Source organism: Amblyomma americanum, chromosome 6, assembly GCF_052857255.1.
Source record: "Amblyomma americanum isolate KBUSLIRL-KWMA chromosome 6, ASM5285725v1, whole genome shotgun sequence".
Lineage (NCBI taxonomy): Eukaryota > Metazoa > Arthropoda > Arachnida > Ixodida > Ixodidae > Amblyomma > Amblyomma americanum.
In genome coordinates, this window is record NC_135502.1 from 70,940,284 (window position 1) to 70,952,594 (window position 12,311).

Genomic DNA, 12,311 nt, shown 5'->3' on the forward strand with positions numbered 1-12,311 from the left:
CAGATAGCGTGCGCAGTGTCGACTTAGGCCACACTCGGATGAGCACCGAATTTATCGGCAACAGAGAAGCGCATGAGGTTGCTTCCTCTGTGCGCTGTGTCGCCATGGCGTTTTTTTCTTGCAACTTTGATGAGCTGTAAGTCTAGTTCAAATTGGCCCAGAACATTTATTTATACCTTATTACACTCCTTAAACATCCTAGATTCATTCGATACTCAAACCACTGTGTTGTGGTTTTCTGTTAAGATGCTAATTTTGTTCCAAACGAAGAACCTAACCTTTACAGTATGTCGACAACTACTCGTCCTATTGCAAAAGTAAATTACACCTGAGGAATCACTTCATCAAAATATGCCAGATGTGAAAATTTGGTTCAGATCCATTCATAAATAAAAAAGTTGTCTATGAAGTGTAGCATCCCCCCTTAACATCGCACCGCACACGGGCGCCTTAGCGTTTCGCCTCCATCAAAACGCGGCCACCGCGGTTGGGATCCGACCCGGGTACTCCAGATCAGTAGCCAAGCACCCTAAGCACTGAGCCACCGCAACGGGTCTCGCATGTTTGCCATTCGTCGTTTCGTCACTTGGGTTCCTCTGACCGCGTCGACCGAGTGGCGCTCCGTCTTCATGAAGTTACATCCGTTCGCCGTTTTGTGATTGCGTCCGACGGTTCCGCCGCTTTGAACGAAAAGTGCCTTATCTTTGCGTGTGTTTGACGAGCGGTGTGGTGCACACTCTGGTTGTGGACAACATGGCCCTGCCGGGTCCGTCAAAGAAGCGTGGGAAGTATTCCAACTAAATGCGGTGACCTTGTTGTCTAGCGTGTATAGTGAAAGCACAACTTTGGCGCAAATACAGGTCAAATCGTCGCCAGCAAGGAAAATTTGTCGCGAGGTAAAATCAGTGACATTTTTAAGCCAATTTCATCTCAATAAAGTGGTTTTTTTGTACTTCACGGATTTTTCGGACTGCTCGATTATTCAGACCATTCTATGTCTGTGCACCGTACGTTGTCGAGTATGTTATTAAGGCAAACCATGGCATGTAGAACCTGGATCGCGCACTCAAGACATTCTGGCGTCGTACCCTGAAGCTAATATGACGTACTCGAAGGCCTTACAACAATTCAAAGCAGTCGTGCAGTTATCACTGTAAACACAGCCTCGCCAGACAAAAGGCCACGGATTCACGAGACAAAGCAACAAATGTATGAAGACAGTCCGGATGCCTCCAGCGCTGTCTTTAGAAAGAAATCGGTGCAAAGTTACGAAGATAGACCACTTCGTCTGCAAGGCATTACATACGCAGAGTTCCAAAACCAACTACAACCACTTATGCACTCCTCGAAAGCAAACAGCCACCCTACGTTACTCGTACCCCGACTCGGACCCAGTGAACTTCGAAAGAGAACATGTCCTTCTCTGACCGTTTCAAAGGGAAGCTGACATCCCGAACCAAAACAACTTCAGGACCACCTTGAACGGAGACCAAAAATCACGTGACTTGATTCAACGCAATCTTGCATAGGCGTGTTGAACTACCAAGCAGCGAAACTACCAGTGAACCTAGGTCATGTGCAAGTACACGAGGCGAGGCGAGACTATGTACAAAGAGGCACTGCGCACAAGCATCCAATACTCTAGCCAAAGATTTAGCCAAAGATGATCACCCTAGTGCGCTTACTTTGGTTGGAGAAAATAAAAAAACTACATACATCCTCCGCTAATTTTCAGAACTGTAATCCAAGATTGTCCAACCGCGCTGTCCCGCCGTTAAGGCCAGACGAGAGAGACGTAATGCCTCGAAAAGAATTGCGCGCCAAAATGAGGATTACGAACGGAGGCTAATACGAGATTATTCGAGAAGTCACCCCACCGCCTCACTATGCAGATCTTTACCAGTGCTGCTGGCCCTGTAAAGACGTTTGTGCTTCGCCTAATAATGAACATTATTAACGGACAATGGAGGAGCTTGCGCTCCTGAGGATCCGGGTCGGTGTTGCTGTAACTCCAGCAGTGACACGAAAGTGGCCGCAATTTCGGAGTTTACATCCCCGCCCCTGGTGTCCAGCCTCAAAGTCACCCACAATGCTGCTGCGTAATTTTCATTATTAGGCCTTCACTTCAACAAGTTTTGCACCACCACCACCAAGAACAGAAATGCTAATAATGCCTACCCGCTGTGGGTCTGCCTGGCGCTGAAGCCAACAAGAATTCGGCGCCTGGCGGTAATCAAAGTGTTTATCGCTTCTCGGCCTTTTGGCTTAGATCAAAGTGCAGTAATGCGCTTTGATGCCAGCTTGTTTGTTACGTGCTGAACACAGGCTGGTGCCTTGAAGGTTTCGGGACGGGCGATGTGCCGGTAGGCCCACGTGGTCTGCCGTATGTAAGGGGTCCCCTAGGGGTCCCCTTGAGTATCTGTTTTAGGGCAAGGGGGGGGTCTGTGTGAGCGTGTCTGCGGCCTGAGTGGCCGGTTCGCCGGTCGCCACGTCGTAGCCCTCCCAGACCTCGGGCCATCGGCGTGTTGCTGAGGTACCGGCTTTGTGTGGCGGCTCGACCCTAGGGATGGCCTCGTCCACGCACAGCGATCCGTCCGGACCGCGTCAGCTATCCCAGCTGTGGACAGTGTCCGCAGCGGCTGGCGTGATGCTTCGGACCGCAGGCGCTGTGCGGGGGGTTTGGCCGTCCGCTGGATCCTGCTGCTGCACAGGAACCCCTCGAGCGAGCACGGTGGCTCAACCATGTGGGCTGTCGACCCTACAGGCAGTCCACCTCTACTTATTTTTCAGGCGCACATATGAACCCCAGAATTGTCCCGAAACATTCAATGAAAAGCATCTGCCTCGGCCTGCTCGGACTGCTCGGCCTGCTGTGTTCCTGCGTGCGTTCCGGCCGCCGGCTTGCATCGGTGGCCGGTGTTCGACCACCAAGAGTGATCTTTTGTCCCGGTGCCCTTCGGCTGGCGGGCGCCTCAACATGGTGAGCCAGCCACCTACAAAGGCCCTTGCCTTTGATGTCGTCGTCCCTGAGGGGGCTAGTCCGGAGGATGTCGTCGATAGACAGCCTCCGTAGTTCGTTTGGAAGAAGTTTACTGTGTCCAGCACTTCGGTGGACGCAACTACCAAGTTACCGTAAAGAGTGAAGTGAAGCCGCCATGGCTGCAATCGTTGATGCGTCTTGCCTCATCATCGGCAACGAACGTGTCCCCATCGTTCCCCTGAGCCCCCAGGTGACTCAGGTGACTGTTCTTTTTCTGCCCGCCCGAGTACCAAGTGATGCCCTTGCCAAGGCTCTTTCTCCTTATGGCAAGGTGCTGCACATAAGTCGCGGCATCATGGGGTCGCGTCCCACTGTCACCACCGGGACGCGGTATGTCCGAATTGAAATGAAGCCCGAGTCGCCCGTGCCTAACTACATCAAGGTCGCTGGCCACCGCGTGACATGCGATTACAAAGGCATGCAGCGTGTTTGTCGACGTTGTGGCTCGACATCACACTTCAGAGCACAGTGCACGGCTCCGTTCTGCGCCCGCTGCGGCGTCTTTGGGCACCAAGGCCAAGGTTGTGTGCTGCCGTGTCGACGTTGTGGTGATCCACACGCTACCGTGGCATGCGCGATCAAGCCCTCGTACTCTGAGGCTGCGGCCCGACCTGCACCTCCACCGGCTGCACAGGCAGCCGATGAAGCCATCAAGGAACGCGGCGTTTCCGACACCAACGGCTTTGTGAGTGGTTCCTCGGCGTCTCTGAATGTATCGGTGGAGGAAGCGGTGCCTACGGCTGATGCGTCCAGTGATGCACCTCGCAAGCCGGCATTAAATGTGCCTGCTATGTCAGCCTCAGTCTCTCCAAGTGTACCTGCCGCTACGGAGGCCGAGCCCATTGCGCCCCTGCAGGTCTCTGATGCTGGGGACAGGCCGCTCTCGCAGCCTGCGCGGCAGCCCGCAGCCAGCGTTGCGGTTTTGAGCGACAACGCCAGTGTATCTGAGGCCGATGGTGACGAGAGCAGCTTGTCGTCCTCAGCTTCTTCAGTCAACCTCGTCATCGACGAGACTATCATCGTGCCTGGGCAGGAGCCGAGGCCGCCGTCGTCATCTCCTTCGTCATCGCAGTTTAGTGTCGGCACAAATATTTCGCCTGGGCAGGAGCCAAGGCCATCTCCTGACGTGGAATCTGTGCAGTCGCCGTCCTCTTCTGCGTCGAGGATTAGCGCCAGCACTTCTAGTACTCTCTCTTCGGATGTTGAGATGGTCGCTTTGAGCTCCAGCTTAAAGCGTCCACATACGTCGACTACGGACTCGGACAACTCTTCTGGTCGGGCAAGGAGGCCTCGTGCCTCCTCTGGTCCGACTCTACAAAAACAGTGAGATAGTTTGGCGCCGTTCGTAGCGCGCATTGTATTGCTTAGACATCACAACTCGTTGTTTTTTGTTTTGTTTTTTCATTACCAAAATGGCTACGCTTAACATCATCACGCTTAACGTGCAAGGGTTTCGCAATGTTATGAAGCAGACCGAGGTGGTCGCTTTCGCTCGTTCATCGGGCTGCGATATCCTCTGCCTGCAAGAAACTAATTTTTTTCGCCTCAGTGACGTGTTGGAATTTAAGCGTAGGTTTGGTATCGTGTTTCTCACCGAACAATCGCGATTCATATACCGCTTGGACGCAGGGACATCATAGTTCACTCCCCGACTTTCTGACATGAGCGAGCGAACATTTTGTCATATATTTAAGCATCCTTGTCATCCATCATTACATACCCTTTCATGACCTGAGGCAATAAACATCGCTTTAAAGAAATGGGCATCTTCAAGCGTTACTGCAACGACTCCGATACTGATCGCAGCAAAGCTGGCATAGTATTCAGCAGGTCCAAAGTGCTGCACAACATGCAATAAACAGTGCTAAGTGATGGAGACAGTAAGGCTTTTTTTTTTTGCCTGTGTCCTAGCTTGGTTTCTATGACATAGAAATAATCAAGAAAGACTGCGTAAACCATGTCGCCAAACGTGTGTTTGCTGGAATTGAAAAGCTCAAGAAGGAGAATAGGAGCCGGGGAGGCAAAGGAAAACTCGCAAAGGTCATCTCCAAGAAATTGACGGCATACTATGCATCTGCATTGAAAGAAAATGCTCTCGACGTGAAGATGATGCAGAAAGGGGTTATGGCCACCCTTTTTCATTCTTACTCTACTGATGATAAGCCACTGCATTTTGCCTGCCCACATGGCGAGGACTCCTGATGCCATTACAACAGGCACCAGGCCTTGCTTGTCGCGGGCAGGCCGTCAGTGGCTCGCGCGCACCGCCCAGAATTCAGCAGGGACATCGCTAAGGAGCTTGTGCCCCTGTATGTATAACAGGCTGGCCAAAGCAGACCTACTTGCGTGCTGCTCGCGCATGCAGACTCGGAATTTTAACGAGTCGTTCAACTCGTTGGCGTGGAAGTGGTGTCCAAAGACAGAATTTGCTTCTCTCAGAACTATCGAGACAGCTGCAGCACTAGCTGTTCTAAACTTCAATGAAGGACCGATGGGACTGAAAAGAGTCTTAGACAAGTTGGACATTACCTGTGGCACACACACACTACCACGGTAATCGAGGAGAACACAAAATTGTGCGTGGTGCAGGCACGAGCAAGAGTACTTCAGAGCTCAAAGGTGGCCAGAAAAAAAACGCAAACTTGAACCCACTGCTGCTGAGCAGCATAGAGTTGAAGAAGAGGGACCTACATACCGTATTTATTCGAATCTAGGCCGATAGTTTTTTCAAAAAAACGAGATGTAGAACTCTTATGTCGGCTTAGATTCGAGGATTTCGTTTCGAGGTTTCGTATTCGTAAAATACGAATAAATGTAGCACGCAGGTGGCGCCCCCACAAAACGCCAACGAAAGACAGCACTGTAGCCGTTGCTATCCGTAGCCGATACTGATCAAAGCACACATGAGCACTGGCTGCCATTTTAGCCTTGTTCTGTTCTCGTGCGGTGGCGTGAGCACATTCGCAGCAGTGAAGTTTTCGTGCGTAGTTTTTATCACCAACACCATGGCACCAAACAGGCGGTGCCATTATAGTGCCGCCTTCAAGCGGAAAGTTATAGTCGATGCAGAGCAGTCGTCAAATCTTCAAGCCGGGCGGGACTTCGGCGTGGATGAGAAGAATGTTCGCCGTTGGAGGGGGCAGCGTAACGAAATTTTTGCTTGCGCGGCAACGAGAACGACTTTCACGGGCCCCAAGAAAGGCCGCCATCCAGAAGTGGAGGTAGCTCTGGCCGAGTTTGTGGAGACGCAGAGGTCAGCGGCACTTCAGCAAGAGAGCTGGCGAGAGAGCGAGGCGTCCCCCAAGTCGCCTATGCGCAGACACATGATGCAGTTGTTTCGCGCCACGCACTTTCACATGCGCGGCGACGTAAGAACAGCCGTGTCGCGTCATAAAAATAATTGTGATAATGAGGTATAAACAGTGCTGTTTTTTCGGCCGGCCTACAATCGAGGTAAGTTTTTTTTTTCTGTGGCCTTCAACTTTCGGGTCTCGGCTTAGAATCGTGGCCGGCCTAGCTAGATTCGAGTAAATACGGTATGCTGCTGGAGGGTTTTCCTGAACATTATGCTGCTGCGCAGCATAGAGTTGAAGAAGAGAGACCTACATAGAGTTAAACCTGGATGTAACGAACCTCTATGTAACGAATTCCTGGATTTAACGAAATTTTTGAATTCCCTAACGCCGCCCCCATTGAAGCCCATGTATTTTCGACCTCGATGTAACGAAAACGTTGCGGCAGTTAACCTTGATGTAACGAACTCGCAAAGCTGATCAGTCATTACTTTTTGCACTTTTAAGGAAAATTCGACCAAATAAATGCACTATATTAGTGAATATTAGTATTGTACGGAGCCAACAGCTACACGAACGCCTGGGATCACCGCGACCAAGCGAACTTAGCGATGATGATGATAGCGACGGTTAGCGCGCGGCTAGCGCCGCCCCGTGCCCAATGTAGCAGCCTGTTCAGGCTTTGCTTGTGTAGCGTGGCACCAGGTGGCGTTTGTAGCGGCGGTTGATTTCTTTTGTTGCATTTTTTATGTATGGATTTGAAAAAAAGCATTTTTATTTTGTGATTTCCATATGTTTCAATGGCTTAGACACAGTTATGTGCAAGAATTCACTTTAAAAGCAACGCTGATGGCCGGTTCTTTCATTACCAGGGCGAAGGAAGGAGAGGGGGGAAAGGAGGACGAGACCGACGGGACGACGCGTTGCATTCGCCATTTTGCGTTTGTCCTGCGTCTGTGCGTGTCAGCTGTGCTCTCGTGCTGGTTCGTTTGACTTGTTTTGGAGGTGCTAGGCCTGCCGTCGGCGTGTAGTCGTGCGTCTCCGCTTGTAACTGCGTCGTCGGTTGGTCATGATGAGTTCTGCTAGTTCTACTGCCAGAAAACGAAAAGTTTTGTCTTTCGAAGACAAACTTGCAATTTTAAATGCAGTCGCCGCGGGCGAGAAGAAGGACATTGCCGCCCGTTTCAGCATTCCAGCGAGCACCCTATCAACGATTTTGAGTGCGGAACACAACATCAGAAACGCAGTGGAGTCGGGAACAAGCTCGAAGAAAAAAGCCTGAAGACGTCGACATATGCTGATGTAGACAAGGCAGTGTTCACGTGGTTTTTGGACACGCGAGCCAGAAATGTGCCCATTAGTGGCGCGATTTTGCAACAGAAGGCAAAGGACTTTGCGTGTATCTTGGGCCATGACGATTTCAAGGCAAGCAACGGGTGGCTGCAGGGATTCAAGAGCCGACACGGTGTCGTCGGGAGAGTAATCAGTGGCGAATCTGCCTCCGCAGACAGCGATGCTGCTGCTTCATGGGTGGCTGACAAGCTGCCTGGAATACTGAGTCGCTTCGAGGCGGCCGATGTCTACAATGCCGACGAGACAGCTCTATTTTATCAAATGCTTCCGGGCCGCACGCTAGCACTAAAAGGCGATGACTGCCGCGGCGGAAAGCAGAGCAAGCTCCGCATAACGATTCTGCTGTGCGCCAACCTCGACGGCACAGACAAGCGAGTCCCGCTGGTTGTCGGCAAAAGTGCCCGTCCCAGGTGTTTTAAGGGAACGAAGCGTATGCCCGTCAAGTATGTGGCGAACTCCAAGGCGTGGATGACTCGGCCAATATTTTCAGAATGGTTAACGGAATTTAACCAGGACGTCAAGCGGCAAGGCCGTCAAGTTTGCCTACTGCTGGATAATTGCTCGGCGCACCACGTCGAAGGCCTGCAGCTCTCGAACATCGAACTGCACTACTTCCCGGCCAACTGCACGTCCCTAATACAACCCCTTGACAAAGGGGTCATTAGTTTTAAATGCTGTTACCGACGCCGACTAATCCAGAAGATTCTTCTCGACATCCGGCTGGAACGGGAGATGAAGATTGATATTTATCAAGCAGTCGAGATGCTTGCTGCCTCCTGGCAAGAGGTCAGGGCAGAAGTTATTAGGAATTGCTTTTTAAAGGCCGGAATAGTAGCAAGAAACGCACAGGCTGGTGCCGATGACGAGGAAGACGTTTCTACTCCGTCCGATGTGGCCGAAGCGTGGAACGAGCTACGCACTAACGGTGGTGTACCCGACGACGTTGAACTGGATGACTTTTTGTTTGCTGACAACGCCGCCGTGGCTACAGAGGAAATGACTGATGCAGCACTGGCTGAAAGCGTGCAAGATGATCGTGATGATGGTGCTTGCGATGCAGATCCGTGTGACGTGCCTACTGCAAAGGAGGTGATGAACGCAATGGACGTTATGCGCCGTTTCGTCGGCTCGCGCGACGATGAAGGAGCTCTACATGATTTAGCTTCTTTGGAGCGGCGTGTCCTGCCTGCACTTGTGCCGAAGAAGCAGGCAGCAATTACGCAATTTTTCAGTGTAAAATAACGCCGCCTCTCCTCTTCTCTCAAAGCTCCTTTGGAAGCTTTTTTTTTCAACGGTCCCTCTCGGGGCCACCAATCGCGCTTCGGCAGAGCACGCAGGCACGATGATTCCCGCTGTCTCTCGCTCGAGTTCCTCTCTCTACACCAAGTCGCCTATGCGCAGACACATGGTGCAGTCGTTTCGCGCCACGCACTTCCACGTGCGCGGCGACGTAAGAACAGTCGTGTCACGTCATAAAAACAATTGACGAGCCTTCACGCGAAACCTGCATGTAACGAAAACCTGCATGTAACGAAAAATCGGGAGCTTTTTTTCAACTTCTTTATATCCAGGTTTAACTGTATACTGCTGGAGGGTTTTCCTGAACATTAGAGGTTTGGTAATATTGTAGCAGACTTTCTGCAGCAAAATTTTGTGAGGAACAGAACTGTCTCAATTTGCCTATTTTTTCTTTTTTTATGCCAAAAAACCTAGTTTGAAAGAAGTGGCGGAGATGAAAAATGAATGCCATTTTTTATAAGGCAGCATTCTTTTGAAATATACCAAAATTAAGCAAAATAATTCCATAGTTGTGTGCTCTTGTCATTCCTAAAGCCACATAACGGAAAAAATTTGCAAGATTACACTTATTTTCGAAACGATCGTTTTCCTAAGCAAGCACAGTCATCCTTGTCATAGAGGTTGCATAACTTGCTTGATACTTATTCCAGGGTAATGACATTTTGCACAGATGGTCCCAGCTGTAATATATAAACCAGCTTTGCAAGCTTCAGTTAAATCAAACAAGCGGCTCAATATTTCACTCAATAGGGTAGTGTACCCCCTTAAATAGCAAACACTTTCGGGAATAACATAGAAGTGGCATATTTTTTTAAGCAATCAATATTTTTTCTTGTACTTCGTTGTTTTCAAAGCATGGGTAGGTGCAGAGCAGTCAGCTTAATGCATGCATCCCAAAGCAATGCCATGCCAAAAACTGTACTTACAGAAAAAGCATTTTACAAATTTCCCAGCCTGCTCCTGGTCGCTGGCGCCAATCGCACGCAACTTGGTGGCTTGCACAACTTCCACACAACCCTTGGTTTTTAGCTGGAAAAAAATTGAGGGATCAGTGAGATATCAAATTTGATTACAATTGCTTTGTTTGAATGACAGACTAAGAAAAAAAGTGTTTATTGTGGGCACAATTATTATTTCACACCAGCTTTGTACAGTAAACCACGTTTATCGCGACCTCGTTAACACTGACTTGCTGCACGGTCCCAGCACTACTGCAAATAGTTATATGATGTGAAATGCTTAATAGCTCTGAGCCCTTGACATTGCACTGTTTAATGCAGAAAACCTTAGAAAGGGCAATCGGAGCTTGGAGTAACCTTTTGGCTGGTTGACAGAGTAACGCACACTGCTATAATTACTTTCACTCCATTGCAAAAAATTTGCGCAGTAGAGAGACCCGTCCTCCATATTGCATGCAGTGCAGAAGCAACCACAGAAATTCAAAGCACGCATACTAAATGCACACCTACCTTAAACACAGCTTGAGAGATACCAGTCAGTACATGTAGTTTTCAATCTATCCTAAAATTATAAGCAACTCGACGAACAATAAGCATTAAAAGACAAATAAAATAACCAGATTTTAAAAATCTGTCAGAATAAATATGTAACATCCACTACCCTCCAGCAGTTCTTCAGCTTTGTGCATCAACAAACCACACTTTCTTACAGGCACATTTGCACAGAAATGGGGTTGAAACCTGATGTTTAAGGATCTTTTTGGGGTGCAGTGCAACAATAGGGAGAAACAAGGTTTTACCCAAAAACGAAGGGCCCTACAGATTGCATCACAAGTCCAGATAGGTGCACTTGAGTCTACGGCCTCTACCACAAGTCTCCAATTTTCCTATCCTCTACAAGCTGCACGATCCCTGTCCACTACAAGTCAAATTTCACCATCCCACCTGGCTCAGGGCCTCCCACTGCCTTTCTCAATCTTGGGATCCTGCAGCCCTAGCAGATTATCAGCTGTTTATTTATTTATTTACATTTCTGCAGCACCATGAAGGCATAACTGCAGGGCGGAATACATACAAACACAATCAATCCTACAGGATGTGCCAACCTTTAGTACAGGATCGGAAAGAACCTATGGCAATGATAAAAATCAACAACGCATTCACATCAGTCAATTGTTCGGGAAAGGACAAGAAGAGGAAAAGCAGAAAAACAGCAGTGTAGCATGCGTGCACATCAAAATTCTGACAACAGTGCTGGCATGCGGAAAGAAAAACAGTTTGAACTCATTAGTACAGCATTATATCTCACGTATTTTCCAGTCGTGGTCATGCCTTCTGGATACAAAATTTAACTATTCGTAAATGGCACTCTTACGGAGTCCCAGTTCAGCTCCTGTTTGACACTGTTACTTCGCGTTCCAGCATATCACAATAGTCTCCGACAAGAGAGTCTCACACTGCATTGGCATGCTCCATAGTTGGTCCTTCTGAGGAGCGACCCAAAATTTCCTTTCCAAAAAATTAAGCAAGCATTCTTGAAGCTTCTGCCAAAATATGTTGTCTGCATTCTCCCTCATTATTCTCATTTTAGCACTGCACTCTCCACAGCAAAAGTGCTGGATATTGTACTATCTTTTAAAGTGGCTTGAATCATGATGAATAGGTGTAAATACAGCCCAGCCAATTTTCCATGCGACAACTACAGCTGCAGCCGGATATCATTTTGTGGAGCAGCACTATGAAATTCAATTTTACAGTTGCGAAGTGTGCAGCATTTTGTTTCAAACATGCGTGTGAAAGGAAGACTGCTTATGTTGCATGAAAAGAAAGGAATGACACACATACTGGAGTTTGCAAGAATACCCTGTGGACATTACAAAACATTGCCGCCCTTGCTTTATCTTTGCCAGCTAACAAAATCCATAAATCATCTGCAAATACTTTAGTTCATAAAGACAAACTGCCGTGCACTCATTATTTTCCTCAAGACAAACTTGAGTAAATCGATGTCTCACTGTATTCGCAAGCACATGAGCTTGCCCAATCTATTTATGCATGTAACTGAGAAATTTGCCTTGAAAAAGATTTACCACTGCAGGTCAGAGCACTCCTGTGCCCGGTAGCCCATTACAAAAGAAGTCTGCATAGATAGCGCAATAAGTAAGTGTGGTTTAATATAAAACTGACTATCCTTGAATATAAAACTTACTATCAAGGCCATAGCTCTTGGATCTAAGCTTCACATATTTCTGCATAATACTATACTGCAGATACAACTAACAAAGCAATAGAGCAAGAGACAGTTTTCAAATGGAATGAAAAACAGAATATTTAGCTGGCATTAATAATAATAATAATAATGCTTTG

The 12,311-nt window shown here is 48.5% G+C and overlaps 1 protein-coding gene across 5 annotated transcripts in view; it reads right to left on the reverse strand.

The window, feature by feature from the left end:
- LOC144093677 (uncharacterized) overlaps window positions 1–12,311 on the reverse strand; it is a 377,080-nt gene that overhangs the window by 284,317 nt on the left and 80,452 nt on the right. For 2 of the 5 annotated variants that reach the window (XM_077627267.1, XM_077627265.1), the window contains exon 4: window positions 9,912–10,014. The exons of the other annotated variants lie outside the window; for them this stretch is intronic. In XM_077627267.1, the coding sequence (XP_077483393.1) occupies window positions 9,912–10,014 (103 nt within the window). The remainder of the gene's footprint in view (window positions 1–9,911; window positions 10,015–12,311) is intronic. 5 annotated transcript variants of the gene reach the window in all.